The sequence below is a fragment of the Furipterus horrens genome, unplaced genomic scaffold (genome assembly GCF_987537825.1).
Source record: "Furipterus horrens unplaced genomic scaffold, mFurHor1.1.pri manual_scaffold_17, whole genome shotgun sequence".
In the NCBI taxonomy this organism is placed as follows: Eukaryota; Metazoa; Chordata; class Mammalia; order Chiroptera; family Furipteridae; genus Furipterus; species Furipterus horrens.
In genome coordinates this window covers 81,116,690-81,139,811 of record NW_028327187.1, presented here as the reverse complement: position 1 = coordinate 81,139,811, position 23,122 = coordinate 81,116,690, and the positions used below count along the sequence as shown (strand labels likewise).

Here is a 23,122-nt window from a genome sequence, read left to right as displayed (position 1 = left end):
ATGAGATAGAAGTGCTGGCAGAGACCACTGTTCCTTTGTCGAGAACCTCCCTTCATTTAGCTGGCAGGTGCAGGTGGGTGCCAAATACAACTCTCCATTAACTTGGTTAAAATCATTCTTCATACCCTGGTGATTTATTGAGTCCTTGCTGCACCCAATTCACATTCTCAGACTGAATCTCTTTTAGCAGCTTTTCAAAACAAGTGGCCTTTCATGGCTCATATTACAGATTTTCTTAACATCTCTCAAAAGTCCACAAATATCAAACAAGTCGTGGCTGACCTTGGCATGCCCCATACCTCTTGTTAAGCACTCCAAAGCCCAGCACTATTGGAAACTGTCCTTAATTCACTGCCTCACTCTTTCACAAGCCTCCAAAGCCCAGCACAAATGGTAACCACAACATATCCTTCTGTAACTCCTACCAGGTGGTCAGACACAGGAAGTGGCTTACTTGGCCTGTGCCAGAGTCCCTTCTAAGGGGTCTCAGAACCAACAAACCCAGTGCCCAGCTACAGACCACACCAGAGCAACACCAAAAAAAGATTCAGTTATGACACACCCAATGGGCAGATTCAATAGGCACTAGATCCCCAGTAGGTTAGATAAAGCAGAAGATTATATCAGCAATGTGGAAGACAAGGTAGTGAAAAATACCCAATAAGAATAGTGAAAAGGAAAATAAATTTATTTTTATTATTTAATTGATTATGCTATTACAGTTGTTCCAATTTTTCTCCCTTTGCGCCCCTCCAAGCAGCACCCCTGACTCCCTCAGGCAATACCCACACCATTGTGCATTTCCATGGGTCATGCATCTAAGTTCTTTGGCTATTCCCTTTCCTATACTGTAGAGAAGTCCCTCCCTATATTGCAGTTCACTTATTGCAGCCTCGCCTCACTGTGTCACAGGATTTTTAAAAATATTATATTTAATTATTTATCACACATTTTTTGCTCTATTGTGGGATTTTGCAGTACTGTATAAGTATGTTGTTAAAGTTACATAGGTTTAAGGGTGTAGAAATGTTTAAGAACATAAGTAGTGTTTATAAAAGTGTGGAAAAGGTTAATAAGGGAGTGGGAAAGGTTAATAAGGGACTGGGAATGGTTTATAAGTGTGTGGGAAGGGTTTATAAAGCCTTAAAAAACATATAAATACTAAAATAAATGTAAGGTTTCTACTTCACGGATTTTCACCTATCGCAGGGGGGTCTAGAACATAATACCCATGATAAGTGAGGGAATACTGTACTTCACATCACCATGACTATTCTGTAACTACCAATTTTCTTCTTAATCCCTTCGACTTTTCACTCATCCCCCCAGGAAAACCCCCAGCACCATCAAAATATTGTATCTGTTCTGTTTCTGTTCTGCATATTTGCCTAGTTTGCTTTTTAGATTTAATAGTTGCTTGATATGTATTTATGACTATTTATTATCATGTTCATAGTTTTTTGTTTTTTGTTTTGGCAGCAAAGCTATTATTATTTTTTTATTTTTTCCTCTTTTATTTTATGGTTTTTTAATTACAGTTGTCCCATTTTTCCCCCATTGCTCTCAACCACCCCACCCACACCTTCTCCCACAATCATATCCCTCCCTGTTGTCCATGTCCATGAGTCATTTATACACGTTCCTTGACTAAACCCTTCCCTTTCTTATCCCTCTATGGACTGCTATTCTGCTTCTTGTCCTATATAGTTCGTTTGTTTATGTTCTTCTTTAGTTTCTTGTATTAGGTGATATCATACGGTATTTTTCTTTCTTTGCCTGGCTTATTTCACTAAGCATAATTCTCTCTAGTTCCAACCAATTTGTTGCAAATGGCAGGAGTTCCTTCTTTCTTTCTGCTACATAGTACTCCACTGTGTAAATGTACCACAGTTTTTTGATCCACTCATCTACAGATGGGCACTTAGGTTGTTTCCAGCAATTAGCTATTGTAAACAGGGCTGCTATGAACATAGGGGTGCAAAAGTTCTTTTTAATTAGGGTTTTAGGATTTTTCGGGTATAATCCTAGCAGTGGAATCACTGGTTAAAAAGGCAGTTCCATTTTCAGTTTTTTGAGGTAATTCCATACTGTTTTCCACAGTGGCTGCACCAGTCTGCATTCCCACCAACAGTGCAGTAGGGTTCCTGTTTCTCCACATCCTCGCCAGCACTTGTTGTTTGTTGATTTGTTGATGATGGACATTCTGACTGCTGTAAAGTAGTATCTCATTGTGGTTTTTATTTCCATCTCTCTGAGGGCTAATGATGTTGAGCATTTTTTCATGTGTCTATGGACCTTCTGTATGTCCTCTTCAGAGAAGTGTTTGTTCAGTTCCTTTGCCCATTTTTTAATCGGGTTGTTTGTTTTCTTGATATTGAGTCATATAAGCCCTTTATATATTTTGGAGATCAGTCTCCTGTCTGTGATATCATTGGCAAATATGTTTTCTCATATGGTTGGTTTCCTTTTCATCTTGCTGATGTTTTCTTTCGCTGAGCAGAAACTCTTTAGTTTGATGTAGTCCCAGTTGTTTATTTTTTCCTTTATTTGTCTTGCCTTAGGAGATGTATCTGTGAAAATATTGTTATGTGGGATATCTGAAATTTTCCTGCCTATGTTTTCCTCTAGGACATTTATGGTGTCATGGCTTACACTTAAGTCTTTGATCCATCTTGAGTTTAGTCTCATGTGGGGTATAAGTTGGTGGTCTAGTTTCATTTTTTTTGCATGTCCCTGTCCAGTTCTCCCAGCACCATTTGTTAAAGAGGCTCTTCTCACTCCATTTTGTATTCCTTTCTCCTTTATCAAATATTAGTTGGCCATAGAGCCCTGGGTTTATTTCTGGGCTCTCTATTCTGTTCCACTGATCTATATGTCTGTTCTTATGCCAGTACCAGACTGTTTTGATCACAGTGGCTTTGTAGTATTGTTTGATGTCTGGTATTGTGATTCCTTCTGCTGTGTTCTTCTGTATCAAGATCACTTTTGCTATTCGGGGTCTTTTTTGGTTCCATATGAATTTTTGGAGTATTGTTCTAGGTCTGGGAACTATGTCATTGGTATTTTAACAGGAATTGCATTAAATCTGTAAATTGCTTTGTGTAGTATGGCCATTTTGATGATGTTGATTCTTCCCATTCAAGAACATGGTATATGCTTCCATTTACTTGTATCTTCCTTAATTTCTTTCTTCAATTTTATGTAATTTTCAGAGTACAGGTCTTTTATCTCTTTGGTTGAGTTTATGCCTAGGTAATTTATTTTTCTTGTTGCTATAGTAAATGGTATTTTCTTTTTTGTCTCTTTTTCTGATATTTTATTGTTGGTGTACAGAAATGCCTTAGATTTCTGTATATTTATTTTGTACCCTGCAATTTTGCCAAATTCACTTATTATATCGAGTAGTCTTTTAGTGGACTTTATAGGGTTTTCTAGGTATACTATCATGTCATCTGCATATAATGATAGTTTTACTTCTTCCTTCCCAATTTGGATACTTTTTATTTCTTTTTCTTGTTTGATTTCTGTGGCTAGGACTTCCAACACTATGTTGAATAGGAGTGGAGAGAGTGAACAGCCTTGTCTAGTTCCTGATTTCAGGGGAAATGCTTTTAGTTTTTGTCCATTGAGTATGATGTTGGCTTCAGGTTTCTCATATATAGCCTTAATGATGTTAAGGTATGCTCCCTCTGTTCCCATTTTGCTGAGTGTTTTCATCATAAATGGGTGTTCTAGTTTATCAAATGCTTTTTCTGCATCTATTGATATGATCATCTGATTTTTGTCTTTCATTCTGTTTAGCCGATGTATTATATTTATTGTTTTCCGAATATTAAACCATCCTTGCATCCCTGGGATGAATCCCACTTGATCATGGTGTATAATCCTTTTGATGTATTGCTGGATCTTGTTTGCCAATATTTTATTGAGGATTTTAACATCTATGTTCATCAGTGATATTGGCCTGTAGTTTTCTTTCTTTGCTGTGTCTTGACCTGGTTTTGGGATTAGGGTAATACTGGCTTCATAGAAAGAGTTTGGGATTTTTTTTCTCTTCTTGGATTTTTCCGAATAGTTTGAGGAGGGTAGGAGATAGTTCTTCCCTAAATGTTTTGTAAAATTCACCTGTGAAGCCATCCGGTCCAGGGCTTTTGTGTGCAGGGAGATTTTTGATTACTGTTTTAATTTCCTTCTTCGTTATTAGTCTGTTGAGACTTTCCACTTCTTCTTGATTCAGTTTTAGAAGGTTATATGTTTCTAGAAATTTGTCCATTTCTTCTAGGTTGTCAAATTTCTTGCCATACAGTTGTTTGTAGTAATTTCTTACAGTCGTTTGTATTTCTGTGGTGTCAGTCATGATTTCTCCTCTTTCATTTCTGATTTTGTTTATTTGGGTCTTCTCTCTTTTTTTCTTGATGAGCGTGGCTAGAGGCTTGTCGATTTTATTTATTTTTTTGAAGAACCACCTCCTAGTTTTGTTGATCTTTTGAATTGTTTGTTTGGTCTCTATGTCATTTAATTCTGCTCTGATCTTGATGATTTCCTTCCTTCTTCTTGCCCTAGACTTTGTTTGTTGTTGTTGTTCTAGTTCTTGTAGCTTTAGAGTTATATTTTTTATTTGAGATTCTTCTATCCTTTTCAGATATGCCTGTATTGCTATGAACTTCCCTCTTAGGACTGCTTTTTCTTTTTGTTGTTGTTGTTGTTGTTGTTGTTAAATGTTCTTTAATTGAAATATTTTCCTTTGTAGTTCTTAACTCGCTGGGCACTCCACTGCACCACTGTTGATGTCATCTATGATGTCGTGAGGGTAGCAGCCATCAACATTGCAGCCCACAGACTGGGCGGTCCCCAGGATCTCTTTAATGATTCTGTTTTTCTGCTTCTTTCTGTCTCGTGCGGGTTCTTTGAGGGCTTTGATGATCAGGGCAGAGGCAGAAGGCACTACCTCAATCTGGGCCTGTCTGTTCTGAATGGTCAGTTTCACTGTAATCCTCAGACCCTTCTAATCACCGGTTGCTTTGGCGATGTCATCACCAACCTTTTTTGGAGATGACTTTGACCTCATTGGGGTCGAACTTTAGCGGCATGGTGGAGGCAGCTTGTGTTGGATGAACCCGGATTCAGGACGACTGAAGAAAGTTGCACCTTTGCCTACTCTGAGCCGAAAACTGAAAAAGCAGGACTGCTTTTGCTGTGTCCCATATGTTTTGGGCTGTTCTGTGTTCATTATCGTTAGTTTCCAGAAATTTCTTGATTTCTTCTTTGATGTCATTGTTAATCCAGTCATTATTTAATAGCATGTTATTCATTCTCCATGAGTTTGGGTGTCTTTGATTTTTTACTCTGAGGTTGATTTTTAGTTTAAAGGCATTGTGGTCTGAAAAGATGCTTGGTATGATTTCAATGTTCTTGAATTTGTTGAGGCTTGTTTTATGTTCTATCATGTGGTCTATCTTTGAAAATGTACCATGTGCATTTGAAAAGAATGTATATTTTGCTTCTTTGGGGTGGAAAGTTCTATATATATCAGTTAAGTCCATGTGGTTTGATGTGCTATTCAATGCCTGTATATCCTTGGTGTTTCTTTGCTTCGAAGATCTGTATATTGTTGATAATGGAGTGTTAAAGTCCCCTAATATGAGTGTGTTGCTGTTAATATCCTTCTTGTGATCTTCTAGTATTTTCTTTATATATTTGGGTGCTCCTATGTTGGGTGCATATATGTTTATCAGTGTTATATATTCTTGATGGATTGTTTCCTTAAGTATTATGAAATGTCCTTCTTTTTCTCTTTTTATTGCCCTTGCTTTGAAATCCGTTTTGTCTGATATGAGGACTGCTACCCCAGTTTTCCTTTCAGGTCTGTTTGCTTGGAATATTTTTTTATATCCCTTTATTTTCAATCTATGTAAATCTTTTGTTTTGAGGTGTGTTTCTTGTAGACAGCAAATGTGTTGGTCCTGTTTTCGTATCCATTCCGTTACCCTATGTCTTTTAATTGGAGCATTTAATCCATTTACATTTAAGTTTATTATTGACATGTGTTTATTCATTTCCCTTTGTACCTGTGTTCCTCTTCTCTTTTTTTCTTCTTTTTCTTAAAACATTCCCTTTAGCATCTCTTGCAATGCTGGTTTGGTGGAGATGTATTCCTTAATCTTCCTTTGTCTGGGAAACTCCTTATTTCACCTTCCATTTTGAATGAGAGCCTTGCTGGGTAGAGTATTCTTGATTGTATGCCTTTGTTTTTCATCGCTTGAAATATTTTTGACCATTCCCTTCTGGCTTGTAGTGTTTCTGTTGAGAAATCGGTCGATAGCCTTTCCGGAGCTCCCTTGTGTGTTAGTTTCTGTTTTTCTCTTGCTGCTTTTAGGATTCTCTCTTTGTCTTTGAATGTTGCCATTTTAATTATGATGTGCCTTGGAGTGGGTTTTTTGGGGTTCCTCTTTATTGGAACTCTCTGTGCTTCCTGAACTTTTTCTCTCATCAGGTAGGGAAAATTTTCTGTCATTATTTCTCTTATCAGTTTTCTATTCCTTGTTCCTCTTCTCCCTCTTTAATTCCAATGACTCTGATGTTGTTTTTTCTTATGCTATCCTGTAATTCCCTTACATCTTCTTCGTACTTTTTCAATCTTTTTTCACTTCGTTGTATTGTCTGGGAATTTTTTTCTACATTGTCCTCTAACTCACTGATCCGATCCTCTGCTTTGTTTAGCCTGTTTTTGAATGATTCTACTGTGTTTTTCAGTTCAGAGATTGTATTCTTCATTTCTTCCTGGTTCTTAATAGTTTCTATGTTTTTGTTTGTTTGTTTGTTTGTTTTTTTGTTTTTTTTTTTATGCTGGTGTAGTTCTCGATAAGTTCCCTGTAATTTTCTTGGAGCTGTTGATAACTTCTTTGGAGGTTGTCATAGTTGTTTTTGAGGTTGTCGAGTATATTGAGCTTCTTTACCACCATTGTTTTAAATTCCGTGTTTGACATTTGGGCTATATCTCTTCCATCTACCTCTCTTTCTGGGGATTCCTCTTTTCTTTTCATTGAGAGGTTGTTTCTGCGTCTTACCATGTTGGACTCTTCTTGTTTGGTTTTGTTTTTTGGATTTGTCTGCTTTGACTTCCCACCTTTGTGGTATGAGATTCTTTATAGGAGATCTGGGGGTCTCAATGGTGCAGTCTCTTTGATCTGAGCCTGATGTCCTTGGGGTACCCTTTATGTCGTTTGTTTATGCTGTCTGGTTATATTTCAGATGCTCTTTGGTAGGATCTTCCTTCTGGCTAGTTGATTGAGGGTCACTCTATCCACTTTGTCTTGAGTTCTTTTGTGGAGATGCCAGTTCACCCTTTGTGTGTCGTCTTCTTTTTCTGTGTCCACAGCTGGTCTAATGAGTCAAGCCAGAGGTTCCTCTTCCTTGCAGCATTGGTGTGCGCTTGCAGTGGTTGGCACAGAGCATTCCTTTGGTGCCTGTTAGAGCCGGCAAGGTGCTTTTGCGTGTGAGCCAGTGTGCGCACAAGGCAGCCCGAGCGCTAGCCTCAGGCCTGCGGAGCCGTGCTCTGGGATTTGGCCTCTCACCTCTTGGGGCGGGTCCCCAGACACTTGTGCACAGTGGAAGTGAGCGTCTGTGAGTCACTGCGGCCCACTGTTCCCGAGCTGCAGCCGCCCGTCGTTCCCACACCCACCTGGGTAGGCATGAGCAGAGCCTGAGCAAGTGGTCTACGCTCCGGCCTGGTGCCCACTGGAGCTGGCCAGAGGTGTCTGCACACGGCCTTCTGCGTGTCCAGCGGGCCCTCCCTGCGCCCGTTGGGGCACTGATCTTATGTCTGTTGGGGTGTGTCCAAGCGGCACCTGGACGCGCGGCCCTGCGCACCTGGGCCAGTCAATGAGGGCACTTCCCTATGTGCACCCGCGTGACCCAAGGGGAGGGTTGGGGAGTGCACAAGCGCACTTCTGCGCCTGTGCTCCTCAAGAATGTCCTATCACCCCCAAACTTTCCTCCCCTCTTCGCAGTTCACAAGAGAAAAAATAAAGGAAAATTACATTCTCACATGCACAGCAGTATGCTGTTTCTTGTCTTTCAGCGCCAATACTACCTGGTCGAGTCCTGTCTCTTCCAGCAGGCAGAGATTCGCTCTCCTCCAGATTCCTCTCTGGGAAAGCCTGTGGTCACCAAAATGTCTTTGTGTACTTCCAGCCGCAGCTCGGGTAGCCACCCCAGTCAGAAATCTCATCTCGTCCCTTTTTCCTCCGCTGTCCTCACCAAACAGGTCATTCCCAGATGGTTTTTCTCTAATGCAGCAGTGCCAAGGCTTGACTCCTTCCAGTGTCCAGCTGCTCACTGAGATGTTCTGTCTGCAATTAGTCCAATCTACGGACGGGTCTTGGGAGCCAGAAATCGCAGCCTCCCCTCACTCCTTCGCCATCTTCCCCTCCGCATGTTCATAGTTTTGATCAGTATTTCTTATAATAATGATATGGTGATAGTGAGCTTCTTTAGCTTTTTCTTGTCTGGGAAGCTCTTTATCTGCCCTTCGATTTTTAATGATAGCTTTGCTGGGTAGACTAACCTTGATTGTAGGTCCTTGTTATTCATCACTTTGAATATTTCTTGCCAATCCCTTCTAGCCTGAAAAAGATTCTTTTAAGAAATCAGCTAACGGTCTTATGGAAACTCTCCTATAAGTAGCTAACTGCTTTTCTGTTGCTGCTTTTAAGATTCTCCCTTTATCTTTAACCTTTAGCATCATAATTATGATATGTCTTGGTGTGGTCCTCTTTGGGTCCAACTTGTTTGGGACTCTCTGTGCTTCCTGGACCTGCATGTCTATTTCCTTTGCCAAATTATGGAAGTTTCCTTCATTATTTTTTCAAATAAGTTTTCCATTTCTTGCTATTTCTTTTCTCCTTCTAGCATCCCTGTGATGTGAATGTTGGTATGCTTGAAGTTTTCTCAGAGGCTCCTCACACTATCCTCATTTATTTGGATTCCTTTTTCTTCTTGCTGTTCTGATTGCTTTTTGCTTCCTTCTGTTCCAAATCATTGGTTTGATTCTCAGCTTCATCCATTCTACTGTTGATTCCCTGTAAATTGTTTTTTATTTCAATTAATGTATCACTTATTTCTGACTGACCCTTTTAATGCTGTTGAGGTCCTCACTAAGTTCCTTCTGCATCCTTATAACTTTAGTTCTAGCTAATGTGGCTCAGTGGATTGAACTCCAGACTGCAAACTGAAAGGTCACTAATTCCATTCCTGGTCAGGGCACATGCTTGGATTGTGGGCCAGGTTCTCAGTTGGGGGCATGCAAGAGGCAACAGATCTATGTTTCTCTTGCATGTGTTTCTCTCCCTCTCTTTCTCCCTCCTTTCCCCTCTGTCTCTAAAAAAATAAATTAAAAATATTTTAAACTTGTGTTTTAAACCCTGCATCTGATAGATTGCTTATCTCCGTTTTGTTTAGTTATTTTTCTGGAGTTTTGCTCTGTTCTTTCATTTGGGCCATGCTTTTTTACGTCCTCATTTTGGGAGCCTCCCTGTGTTTGTTTGTATGTATTAGGTAGATCTGCTATGACTCCCTGTCTTAGTAGCTTGGCCTAATATAGTAGGTGTCCTGTAGGGTACAGTGGCACAGCCTCCCCTATCACCCAACATGGGTACTTGAGGTTTGCTGTCTATGTGGGCTGAGTATACTCCTCTTGTAATCGAGCCTTGATTGCTGTTAGCAGGTCAATTGTAAGAATTTACCCAAGCCAGTCAACTGCAAGGACTGGCTGTGACCACTCACCACCAACTTCTTACCTCTGTGGAGGATCAGCTTAGGTGGGGCCCACTCCTCAGAGCAGGACTTACTTCAGCAGTGCTCTGCGGCCCACTGAGTCTGCCCCTTGAATGTGTCGCTTGTGGAGTTGTTTGAATAGTGGTGCTCCAAAGTGGTCTGTAGATGTCCACTGGGTGCACAGGCTCTGCGGTTTCCTGGGTGGTACAGGCCAAAGTCAGCCACTACCTGTGTTCTATAGATGGGACCACTTGACATAAGCAATAAAGTGATCTGCAGATGGGTGCTACTTGTGATGGGCTTGGAGGCAATCCCCACACCATTGTACATGCCCATGGGTCATGCATCTAAGTTCTTTGGCTACTCCCTTTCCTATACTGTATTTTACATCCCCATGACTATTCTATAACTACCAATTTGCTTCTTAATCCCATCACCTTTTTACTCGGTCCTCAAGATGCACCCCCCAGCACCATCAAAACATTGTCTGTATCTATGTTTCTGTCCAAGCATGGGTAGGATGTGAACCAATGTCAGCTGCTGCTAGTGCTGGGCCTTGGGCCACTTAGCAAGAAGTATGGGGGCCTGGTGAGACAGCTGGTGCTTTTTTGAGAGGATTTATAAAGATCCAAAGCATGAGCCAAGGCAAGACTTTTGTATGGAAAAGCCACTGTTAACAGCTTGGGTGGGTCCATAAATTTGGAGGTGTGGAGCCTCAAGGAGTCACCAGGGTAGGACAAATAGTGAGAGCCAGGTTGATGGAGTCTCAGATATGGTTCCCACCACTCTATGGCTCTGTGGGTTGAAGGCTTAGAAAAGGAACAGTGACCTCTGCTTCTAGCAGTTCTGTCTGTGAGAAAGCTGTCCCCCAGCTTTCACCCTGATGCCAGACACTTCAGCTCCTCCTTATATGCCACTGGTGCCTTTCAAGCTGCAGTAGCAGTGTTGGAGATCAGAGGGAGTGAGTCTGAGTAAGTCTGTGCATGGGCCTTTTAAGAGGAACTGGTTGGTTAACCAACAGTTTCTTCTACTGACTCAATCTACACCGGTTTTTACAGCCAAAATTTATGGGGACTTACCTTATTGGCATTGGAAGTCTGGGCTGAGGGACCTGGTATGGGGCTGGGACCCCTCAGTCCTGAGATATCCTTTCTAATTTTTATCAACCACACTTGGGTGTGGGACCAGCCTATTTCATGTCTTCATGTCTCCACCCCTCCTTTCAGTCTGGATGGATGTGGTTTCTTCTTTAATTCCATAACTGTAGGATATCCATTCAGCTCGATTTATGATGGTTCTAAGTGATGGTCGTTCTATAGTTTAGTTGTAATTTTGATGTGGTTGTGCAAGGAGGCAAGGCATGTTTACCTAAGTCGCCACCTTAGAGAACCTCAGAAAAACTAATTTAAAATAATAAGGATAGTGTAAGGAGCATCTGAGACAACGTCAAGTATACCAAAATTTGTATCATAGGGGTATCAGAAAAATTAGGGAGACAGCAAGGGATTCAGAACATTTTTGAAGAAATAATGACTGAAAACATTCCTTAACCTAGTGAAAGAAATAGACATACAAGTCCAGGAAGCACAGAGGGTTACAAACAAGATGAACCCAAAACAGACCACACCAAGACACTTCATAATTAAAATGCCAAAGTTTAAAGAGAGAGAATCTTAAAAGTAACAAAGGAAAAGCAGTCAGTTATATACAAGGGAGCTCCCATAAGACTGGCAGCTGACTTCTCAATAGAAACTTATAGGCCTGAAAGGATTGGCACAAAATATTCAGAATTATTAAAAACAAACAAACCAAGAACATACAACCAAGATTACTCTGCCCAGCAAAGCTATCATTTAAAATCGAAGGACAAAAAACAGTTTCCCAGACAAGAAAAAACTGAAGTTCATCACCACTAAACCAGTAGACAAAAAATGTTAAGGAACATCTTTAAGAAGAAAAATGATTAAAAATATGAGTAGAAAAATATTGGAAAGAAAAAATTCTCACTTACAAAAGCACATACATAATGAAAGAAAAAAACCAAAATATAAACCTAGTACAAAGGTTAAAAGGCAAAATAGGTAGATATTTTGTAATTACAATAATAAATTAGTGAATACACATACAGAGAGAGTAAAAAAAATGACAAAAACTAATGTAGAGAGGGTGAGTAAAATTTATAGCGATTTTGGAATGTGTTCAAAGTTAAGAGACTATCAAACTATGAATATAGCTTGGTATACAGGAAGCACTTGGTAACTATAAGTCAAAAATCTACAAGAGATATAATAAAAGAAAAAAAGAAAGTAATCCAAACATACTATAAAAAATATTAACATAGAAGAGAGCAAGAGAAAAAGAAAGAACAGAAAAATGTAAAAACTACTAGAAAACAATTAATTGAATGTCAATAACTAAATATCTGTTAATTACCACTTAAATGTAAAGAAATAAATGCTCAAAAAAGAAAATAATAAATAGGGTAGCTGAATGAGTTAAAAAAAAAAAAGACCCATACATATGCTGCCTACTGGAGACCCACTTCAAATCAAAAGCCACACAGAAACTAAGCATAAAGTAATAGAAAAAGACATTTTATGCCGAAGGAAACAAAAAAAGTTGGGGTAGCAATACTTATATCAGACAAAATAGACTTTAAAATAAGGGCTGCAATAAGAGACAAAAAAGGGCATTTTGTCATGATAAAAAGATTAATCCAACAAAACGTTATGTATCACAAACACCTATGTACCCAATGTTGGAGAACTGGAATGTATTAAGCAAATTTGACAGACATAAAGGGGAATATAACCAGTAATACAGTTATAGTAGGGTACTTTAGCACTCTATTGACATTAATGGATATATCATCCATACAGAAAATCAACAGGAAAACTAACCTTGAATTACACATTAGATCATATGGACTTAATGAATACTTTTAGGACACTTCACCCAAAAGCAGTAGAATATACATTTTTCTCAAGTGCATATGGAACATTTTCTAAAATAGACTACATGCTAGGCCACAAAACAACTCTCAATAAACTTAAGAAGATTGAAATCATTTCAAGCATCTTCTCTGACTACAATGCTGTGAAAGTAGAAATTAGTCACAGGAAGAACACTGAAAAACACGCAAAGACATGGAAGGTAAATAACATGTTATTAAACAATGAATGGGTCAACAATGAGATCAGGAAGAAATCAAAAGATGTCTTGAGTCCAATGAAAATATAAATACAGCAACTCAAAATCTATGGCATACAGCCAAGGCAATTCTAAAAGGGAAATTTATAGCAATACAGGCCTATCTCAAGAAACAAGAATAATCTCAAATAAACAATCTAACCTTACATTTAAAGGAAATAGAAAAAAAGAACAAATAAAGCCTCCCAAAGTGAGTAGAAGAAAGGAAACAATAAAGATCAGAGGGTAAATAAATGAAACAAAGTCAAAAACATAATAAAAAAGATCAATGAAACCAAGACCTGGTTTGTTGAAAAGATTTTTAAAAATGATAAACCATTAGCCAGTCTCATCAAAAAAATAAGAGAGAGGGCCCAAAAAAAATCAGAAATGAAAGAGGAGAAGTGATGAACCAATACCACCAAAAAAAAAAAAAAAAAAAAAAGGATTATAAGAAAATACTATGAACAATTCTATATCAACAAATTGGATGACTTGGAAGAACTGGATAAATCACTAGAAACATACCGTCTTCAAAGACTGAGTCAGGAAGAGAAAATCTCAATAGACCAATAACTACTCATTAAATCAAATCAGTGCCCATGATTGGTGTGTCTCAGTTAGTTGGGCATCATACCACAAAGCAAAAGGTTGCCAGTTCAAACCTAGTCAGGGCATATGCCTGGATTGCAGGTTCCCTCCCTAAGTGCATACAAGAGGCAACCAATCAATGTTTCTCTCTCACATCGATATTCCTCTCCCTCTCTTTCTTCCTCCCTTCCTCTCTCTCTAAAAATAAATAAAACCTTAAAAAAAGAAATCAAACCAGTAATCAAAAAAAACTCCCAACAGTTGGCTTCACAGGTGAATTTTACCAAATATTCAAAGAATAATTAATACTTATTCTCCACAAACTAGTCCAAATATTGAAGTGGAGTGAAGATTGCCAAACTCTTTTTAAAATGCCAGCATTACCATGATATCAAAACCAGACATAGATACTACGAAAAAGAAAATTATAGACTTCCGGCCAAGATGGACGCTTAGACGGACACGCTCGGTCTCCCTCTACAACTAGAGAGGAATACAACTACTTCAAAACAAAAGATAACTAGAAATTCCAGAAAATAAAACTACACGGAAGCCCAACGTATGAACTTATAAACCAGCGGCGCCCTTTGGGCAGGTAGGAAGAGCGAAAGTGGGTGGTGCTGTTTGCAGTCGCACCAGGGACAGCGGCAGGGAGAATAATCCCAGCAGCAGGGAGAACAATCCCAGCTGCAGCTGAACCCCCGGCAGCTTGCAACCCAAACGCTGGGGAAAGCAGCCACCACATCGCCTTGAACAGTGAGGCCCAGAGGGTGGGAGGACGGATCCCAGTCTCCTAGCAGAATAACTGTGTGAATCCATCTTGGGCCCCCGCCCCCACACAAAGCGTCACAGCGCTGTGAAATAGGTTGCGGAACGGCGCCAGTCACTGGGTTGTGACGACAAAGGGCCACGGCACAGCGAAAAACGTTGCGGATTGCCGCCGGTCGCTGGGTCGTGACGAGTACACAGGCACTGCCCCCTATAGCCGGCCCAAGGAAACAAAACGCATCTGTCAAAATGAGGCAGACAACTATAGAAATCCCAGTGGCGCAGCTCACCAGGCAACAGATGAAGAATCTGACAGATGAACAAATAAGAAACCTGTCAGAGGCTCAGTTCAGGGCCATTGTTATCAGGTGGCTTACAGAATTAACAAAAGATCTGGAAAAAGATGAGAAAGAATCGAAAAACACTCATAATGAAAGGAACAAAACCACATACGAGACAGATGGTGAGGAAAAAAAATCCAGAGTTCATATCAACAAACCAGAACATAGAGAAGGAACAAACAGTCAACCAGTGCAGAGAGAGGAAACGGGAAGCAAGGATGAGAGGATCAGAAACCTCTGGGACAGCTATAAAAGGCCCAACATAAGAATCATTGGTTTGCCAGAGGGCGAAGAAGATGAACTAGAAATTGAAAAATTAAGTGAAAATATAATAAAGCAGAACTTCCCAAACTTGGGGAAGGAAATAGACTTACAGGTCCAGGAAACACAGAGAGTTCCAAAAAAACTGGACCCAGGGAGAACCACTCCAAGACACATTATAATCAAAATGTCAAAAGTTAAAGATAAAGAGAGAATCTTAAAAGCAGCAAGAGAGAAGAAAAGAATCATGTACAAAGGGGTCCCAATTAGACTATCAGCTGACTTCTCAAGGGAGACCCTGCAGGCAAGAAGGGACTGGCAAGAAATATTCAAAGTAATGAAAAGCAAAAACCTACAACCACGAATACTCTATCCAGCAAAATTGTCATTCAGAATAGAAGGGCAGAGAAAGTGTTTCCAGGACAAAACAAAACTGAAAGAGTTCATTAGATCCAAACCACTGCTATATGAGATGTTAAAGGGACTGGTTGAGAAAAAGGAGGATCAAAACTATGAAATCTAAAATGAAAAATGCATCACAAGAAACAACAACAGAAGCTAGGGAATTGAAACAAAGGCAAACTAAACAGACAACGAGAGTGGAAAAAGAACTATAGGTATGGGGAACATATTGGGGGGAGGTCAACAGGGAGGGGGAACGGGGAGAGGGAGGGAGATGATATAGGAATTAAGAATCATGGTAGGAGGGAATGGAATAGACAGAGAGAGGTCAAGAAGAACTATATGCACAACTAATGGACATGGTCTAAAAGGGGGGGACAAGGGGAGGGAGGGGGGCCACCGGGTGGAGGGGAGCAGAGGGAAGGGAAATTGGGACAAATGTAACATTATAATCAATAAAACACATTTAAAAAATAAAAAAATAAAAAATAAAAAGAAAATTATAGGTCAATATTTATGATTAACATAGTTGCAAAAATTCTCAATAAATACTAGCAAATTGAATTTAGTAATACATTAAAAAGAGTATATACCAGAAAACATATTTGCCAATGATACATCAGACAAGGGGTTGATCTCCAAAATATATAAAGAACTTACACATCTCAACACAAAGAAGACAGACAGCCCAATTAAGAAATGGGCAAAGGACCCGAACAAACACTTCTCCAAGGAGGATATACAGAGGGTCCAGAGGCATATGAAAAAATGCTCAACATCACTAGCCATCAAAGAGATGCAAATAAAAACCACAATGAGATACTACTTTACACCAGTCAGAATGGCCATCATCAACAAATCAACAACAAAAAAGTGCTGGTGAGGATGTGGAGAAACGGGAACCCTACTGCACTGTTGGTGGGAATGCAGACTGGTGCAGCCACTATGGAGAACAGTATGGAATTACCTCAAAAGATTAAAAATGGAACTGCCTTTTGAACCAGCGATTCCACTACTAGGATTATACCCGAAGAATCCTGAAACCCTAATTTAAAAGAACTTATGCACCCCTATGTTCATAGCAGCGCTGTTTGCAATAGCCAAGTGCTGGAAACAACCCAAGTGCCCGTCTGTATATGAGTGGATTGAAAAACTGTGGTACATTTACACAATGGAATACTGTGCAGCAGAAAGAAAGAACTCCTGTCATTTGCGACAACATGGATGGAACTAGAGAGAATTATGCTTAGCGAAATAAGCCAGGCAAAGAAAGAAAAATACCATATGCTATCACCCAATACAGGAAACTAATGAACAACACAAATAAATGAACAAAATGGAACAAGAAACAGAGTAACAGTTTTCAGGAGTGAGGGGGGAGGGAGGGAAGGGGCTATGTAGAGGAAGGGTTTAGCAAAGAAACTGATATAAATAACCCATAACATAGAAAACGGGGTCTGGGTGGACTGTGGGAGGAGAAGTGGGCTGGGTGGGGCGTAGGAATGAGGGAAAAAGTGGGACAATTGTAACAGAAAAACAATAAAAATAAAAAATTTTTTAAAAAGAGTATATACCATGATCAAGTGCCATTTATTCTCAGGATACATGGTTGCCTCAATTACATGCTACAGTACATAACCAAAATAAAAGATAGGCCCTGGCTGCTGTGGCTCAGTGGATCGAGCATCAGCCTGTGAACCAAGTGTCGCTGGTTCGATTCCCAGTCAGGGCACATGACTAGGTTGCACATCAGGTCCCCAGCTGGGGGTGCAAGTGAGAGGCAACCACACAGTGATGTTTCTCTCCCTCTCTTTCTCCTTTCCCCTCTCTCTAAAAATAAATAAATAAACAAACAAACAAATACATAGATAAATAAGTTATTTTTAAAAATAAAGTAAAGGATAAAAATTATATGATCATATTATGCTCTGACCTTTGTGGCTCAGCTGGTTGGGCATTGTCCTGCAAAGCAATCACCAGTTTGATTCCTCGTCAGGGTACATGCCTGTGTTGCAGGTTTAATCCCCAGTAGGGTCATGTATAAAAAGCAACTGATTGATTTTTCTCTCTTACATTGATGTTTCGCTTCCTCTCTTTCTCCCTCCCTTCCCCTCTCTCTAAAATAAATTTTAAAAATATTTTTAAATCATATGATCATATCAATAGAGGCAGAAAATGCATTTGACAAAATCCAATATTCAGTTATGATCTTTTAAAAAACTCTCAGCAAACTGGGTATAGAAGAAACAAGCTTACATAACAGAGGCTATATATGACAAGCCCACAGCTAACATGATATTCAAAGTGAAAAGCTGAAAATTTTTTCTTAATATCAGGAACAACTCAAGGATGTCCACTTTCACCACACGTATTTAACATAGTATTGGAAGTCCTAGCCACAGCAATCAGACAAGGAAAGTAAATAAAAGGCATCCAAACTGGGAAGGAAAAATTAAAACTCCTTATTTACAGATGATATGATAGCATATATAGAGAACCCTAAAAATCTACTGAAAAGCTACTGGAACTAATAAATGAATTCAGTAAAGTAGCAGGATACAAAATAAAAATCCAGAAATTGGTTGCATTTTTACACACCAATAACAAACTATCAGTGAAATTAAGAGAACAATCCCACTTACAATTACATCAAACAGAATGAAATACCTAGGAATAAATTTAAACAAGGCGGTAAAATGTCTGTATTTAGAAAACTATAAGATATTGAAGAAGATACAAATAAATGGAAGAATATATCATGGTCACAAATAAGTAGACCTGACATTATTAAAACGTCCATAGTTATGCAAAGCATTCTATAGGTTCAGTGCAATCCTTATCAAAATAGCAATGGCATTTTTCACAGAAATATAACAAATAACCCTAAAATTTATATGGAACCACTAAAGAACCCAAAGAGCTAAAGCAACCCTGATAAAGAAGAACTAAGTTAGAGGTATCATGCTACCTGATCTCCAAATATACTACAAGTCTATAGTAAGCAAAACAGCATGGTACTGACATAAAAACAGACACATACATCAATGGAACACAATAGAGGACCCAGAAATAAGCCCACACCTATATGATCAACTAATCTATTACAAAGGAGGCAAGAATATACAATTGAGTGATAACAGTCTCTTCAATAAATTGTGTTGGGAAAATTGGACAGATACATGCAAAAAATGAAACTGAACCAAATTTTGTTACACCACATGCAAGAATAAACTCAAAATGGATTTAAAATTTAAATATGAGACCTGAAAGTGTAAAATTCTTAGACAAAAACATAGGCAGCAAACTCTTTGACATCACTCTTAGTAATACTTTTTTATATTTCTCCTTGGGCAAGGGAAACAAAAATAACTAAATAAACACGTGGGACTACATAAAATTGAAGACTGTTTGCACAGTGAAGGAAACCATCAACAAAACAAACAAAAAGACAAGGCACTGAATGGAAGAAGATATTTGCCAATGATACATCGGATAAAGGGTTAATACCCAAAATATATAAGGAAGTCATACAACTTAAAACACACACACACACACACCAATTTGATTAAAGAATGGGCAGAGGACCTAAATAGACATTTCTCCAAAGGAGACATAATGATAGCCAACAGGCATTTGAAAAGATGCTAGTCATCTCTAATCATCAGAGAAATGCCAATTAAAATCACAACAGGATATCACCTCACACCTGACAGAATGGCTATTATCAATAAATCAACAAACGTGTGTTGGCAAGGATGTGGAGAAAAGGAAATCCTTGTGCATTGTTGGGGGAAATGCAGATTGATGTAGCTACTATGGGAAACAGTATGGGGGTTCCTCAAAAAATTAAAAATGGGTCTGCCTTATAACCCAGCAATTCCACTTCTTGGGATTTATTTAAAGAAACTCAAAACATGAATTCAAAAGAATACACGCACCCCTATGTTGATTGCAGCATTCTTTACAATAACCAAGATACGGAAGCAACCCAAGTGTCCATCAATAGATGAATGGATGAAGAAGGTATAGATATATATACAATGGAATATTATTTAGCCATAAAAAGAATGAAATTTTGTCATTTGCAACAACATGGATAAACCTAGAGGGTATTAGGTTAAGTGAAATGTCAGACAGAAAAAGAAAAATACCCTATGATTTCATTTATATGTGGAATCTAAAAAAAAAAACAAAAAAATTAGTAAACAAAACAGAAACAAATTTGTAAGTACAGAGAACAAATTGATGAGTGCCAGATGGGAGAGATGATGAGGGGCTGGGTGAAAAAGGGGAAGGGATTAAGATGTACAGATTGCCAGTTATAAAATAGTCATGGGCATATAAACTACAGCATAGGAAATATAGTCAATAATATTGTAATAATTATGTATGGTGTCAGATGGGTACTTAACTTATCAGGGTGATCACTTCCTATGTTATATAAATGTTGTAAACCTGAAATTATTTAATATTGTATATCAACTTTAATTGAAAAAAATTAATTTTTTAAAGAAATAAAAAGAAGGGTTACAGATGGGAAACACAATATTCCAAACCATTCAAAGAGCATGGCATAGCTCACTTTAGTAGGGATACCTTACGTTTTCTCTGACACTAGGAAAAGTTTCTATAATTACTGTAGCTGCTTTTTTCTAGCCTAAACAACATATTCTCCCCTTCTAAATATGTGGGCCATTCTTTCCTCCTGGGAGTCTTTGGAGGGTTACTGCCAAGTCTACCACATTTCCCTTTGAGAAACACTCCCCACAGGGACAGCTCCCCCAATATTATTATGTTTATTCTGAGTTAGCTGGGCCCTTGAACCATAGCTGATTTGACCCAGGGTAGAATTCTGACCCAAGTTAGATCAATTGAATTGTGCTTTCTGGAAATTTGAAATTAAGACTAAGAAATGCTAGTTAAACTCTCTTTAAGAACTTGCATATTTCACTATAAATACATGAAGGAGCAGAAAAAACAAACAGAGAGGGAAGAGGGAGTTGGGTGGAGAGGGAAAAGCAGAGGGAGGGAGGAGAGATCAGGAAAGAGAGACAGAGAAGAAGGAGGAGGAAGATGGAGACTAATGACACTGTAAGAGAGAAGGGCTCTGGGTCTCACGGTCCATGTCACATTGTGCCTTCTATCTCATCTTTCCAGATTCCTATGTTCAGCAGTGGAAGATTTTGTGGCTGATATTGTAAAGACCTGGAGTCAGATAAAACAGAAAAATACAGCAATAGAGTCTGTGATTTTGAAAGTAAGTTTCCATTTTTTGGTCTTGTACTCTTTGTGGAGCCAGGCGCCTGTCACTGAGAATTGTAGAAGAAAGGCAGGGAGGAGTAGCTGATAAGCCTCCCTGATGGGGAAAGTCTACCTCATTGAACTTCCATCTTTCACCAAATGAAGAGTAGTACTATTCATGCTTATATTGAATATACCATGTACCTAACTATATGCCAAGCATCTGCCCATACCTGGACACAAGTGTACAACAAGCATATATGCACATGGTTGTATACCAGAACATGGTTGAAAATATATACAAATACATACAAGAAATACACCCACATTCACCTCTATAACAACAGCAACAATAATAGCTAACACTTATTATAACACTTACTCTGCCCCAGGAACTTTTAAACACTTTTAATGTGTTACCTTATTTAATCCTTATGATTACCTTAGAATATAGAAACAGAAAGACGTTAGGTAGCCCTAAGGCTCCATCCCTCACAACGTAACAGGTGCGACAGCTCTACCTAAGACACAGAGGCAAAGACACACAGGAGACTTCCAGCCAAGATGGAGGCCTAGACTGACACACTCCATCTCCCTCCGCAACTAAGAAGGAATACAACTACCGCAAAACCAGAAAGTTCCAGAAAATAAATGGAAGTCCAACATATGAAGTTATAAAGAAGTGGTATTTGTCTGGACGAGTAGGAGAGGTGAAGCGGGGGCAGAGAGGTCAAGCTGTGCTGGCAGCGGCAGTAGCGGTGATGGTGGCAGGACAGTGATAAGTGCAGACACCCATATTTAAGGGGTAGTGAGAAGTGCCTGGGGAGCACTCCCGGCTGCAGACCAGACCTGTCAGCTTGCAATTCCAATGCTGGGGAAGGCAGAGCCCCCATTGCCTTGGACTGTGAGGCCCAGAGGAGGCTCCCAGTCTCTCAGCAGAGAGTGAACAGCAAGACTCCATCTTGGGTCCCCACCCACACAGAAAACACCACAGTGTGGTGAGAAGGGTCGCCCAGTTGTGATGAGTGCACAGGACTCCACCCCCTATAGCATAGGAGGTGTGACAGCTCCACCCAGGAAGAAAAGGTAAACACAAAGCTGTCAGGGTGGCACAGATCATGATAGAGATCCCGGTGACACAGCTGACCAGACAACAAATATCTAATCTAACAAAGGAACAGATAGGAAATCTTTCTGAGACACAGTTCAGAGCTTTGGTTAGAAAAATGTTTACAGACCTAACAGCACATCTTAAACAAGACGGGGAAGGAATGAAGGCTAGTCCTGCTGAAATGAACAAAAACACATATGAAACAAGTGGTGAGGGAAAGAAAACCAGGAATCAAATCAACAAATTGGAACATAGGGAAGAAACAAACAGTCAACCAGTGCAGAAAGAGGAAACGAAAAGTGAGGAAAATGAGGACAGGCTCAGAAACTATGGGACAGCTATAAGTGGGCCAACATCCAAATCATAGAATTGCCAGACGGTGAAGAAGAACTAGAAACTAAAAAATTATGTGAAAAAATAATGAAGCAGAACTTCCCTAACTTGGGGAAGGACATAGACTTACAGGTCCAGAAAGCACAGAGAATTCAAAAAAACTGGATCCAGGGAGAACCACACCAAGACACATTATAATCAAAATGTCAAAAATTAAGGATAAAGGGAGAATCTTAAAAGCAGCAAGAGAGAAGAGAATTATGTACAAAGGGGTCCCAATAAGACTATCAGCTGATTTCTCAAAAGAAATTCTGCAGGCAAGAAAGGACTGACAAGAAATGTTCAAAGTAATGAGAAGCAAAAACCTACAGCCACGATTACTCTACCCAGCGAAGCTGTCATTCAGAATAGAAGGGCAGAGAAAGTGCTTCCAGGACAAAGTAAAACTGAAGGAGTTCATCAGATCCAAACTATTGTTATATGAAATGTTAAAGGGACTTGTTTAGGAGAAAGAGGATCAAAACTATGAATATTAAAATAAAAACTGTATCACAACAACCAACAACAGAAGCTAGGAACCAAAACAAAGGCAAACTAAGTAGGCAGCAAGAGTGGGAAAAGAATTATAGGTATGGGGAACATTTGGGGGGAAGGTCAGCAGGGAGGGGTAAGGGGGTAAGAGAGGGAGATGGTACAGGAATTAAGAAGCATAGTAGGAGGGAGTGGAGTAAACAGGAAGTTGCTGAGAACTATGTGCACAACCAATGGGCATGGACTAAGGAGGGGGAGACAACTGAAGGGAAGGGGGTCACTGAGTGGAAGGGAACAAAGGGAAAAGAAATTGGAAACTGTAACAGCATAATCAATAAAGCATATCTAAAAAAGACATTAGGTATCTTGCTCAAGACACAAACTATTAAGTGATGTAGCTGGAAATCAAGCCATAATTGCTCAGTGCATCCACAAACATGCGCACATACAAACACAGACAGTAGATACTCATGCAGGGATGCATCCACATCCACAGGAGCATGCCCATCAAAATACCTATTCAGAAATTTTTATCTTTACTCAAGTTGGCCATGTCACTTTACAGGCCAGTCTCCTATGA

At 39.3% G+C, this 23,122-nt stretch overlaps 1 protein-coding gene across 1 annotated transcript in view; it reads left to right on the top strand.

Annotated features, from left to right (window-relative positions):
- The window catches only part of DGKK (diacylglycerol kinase kappa), a 147,744-nt gene that overhangs the window by 97,918 nt on the left and 26,704 nt on the right, over nucleotides 1-23,122 (top strand). The window contains exon 14 of the mRNA XM_090265033.1: nucleotides 20,484-20,583. Coding sequence (XP_090121159.1) covers nucleotides 20,484-20,583 — 100 coding nt within the window. The remainder of the gene's footprint in view (nucleotides 1-20,483; nucleotides 20,584-23,122) is intronic.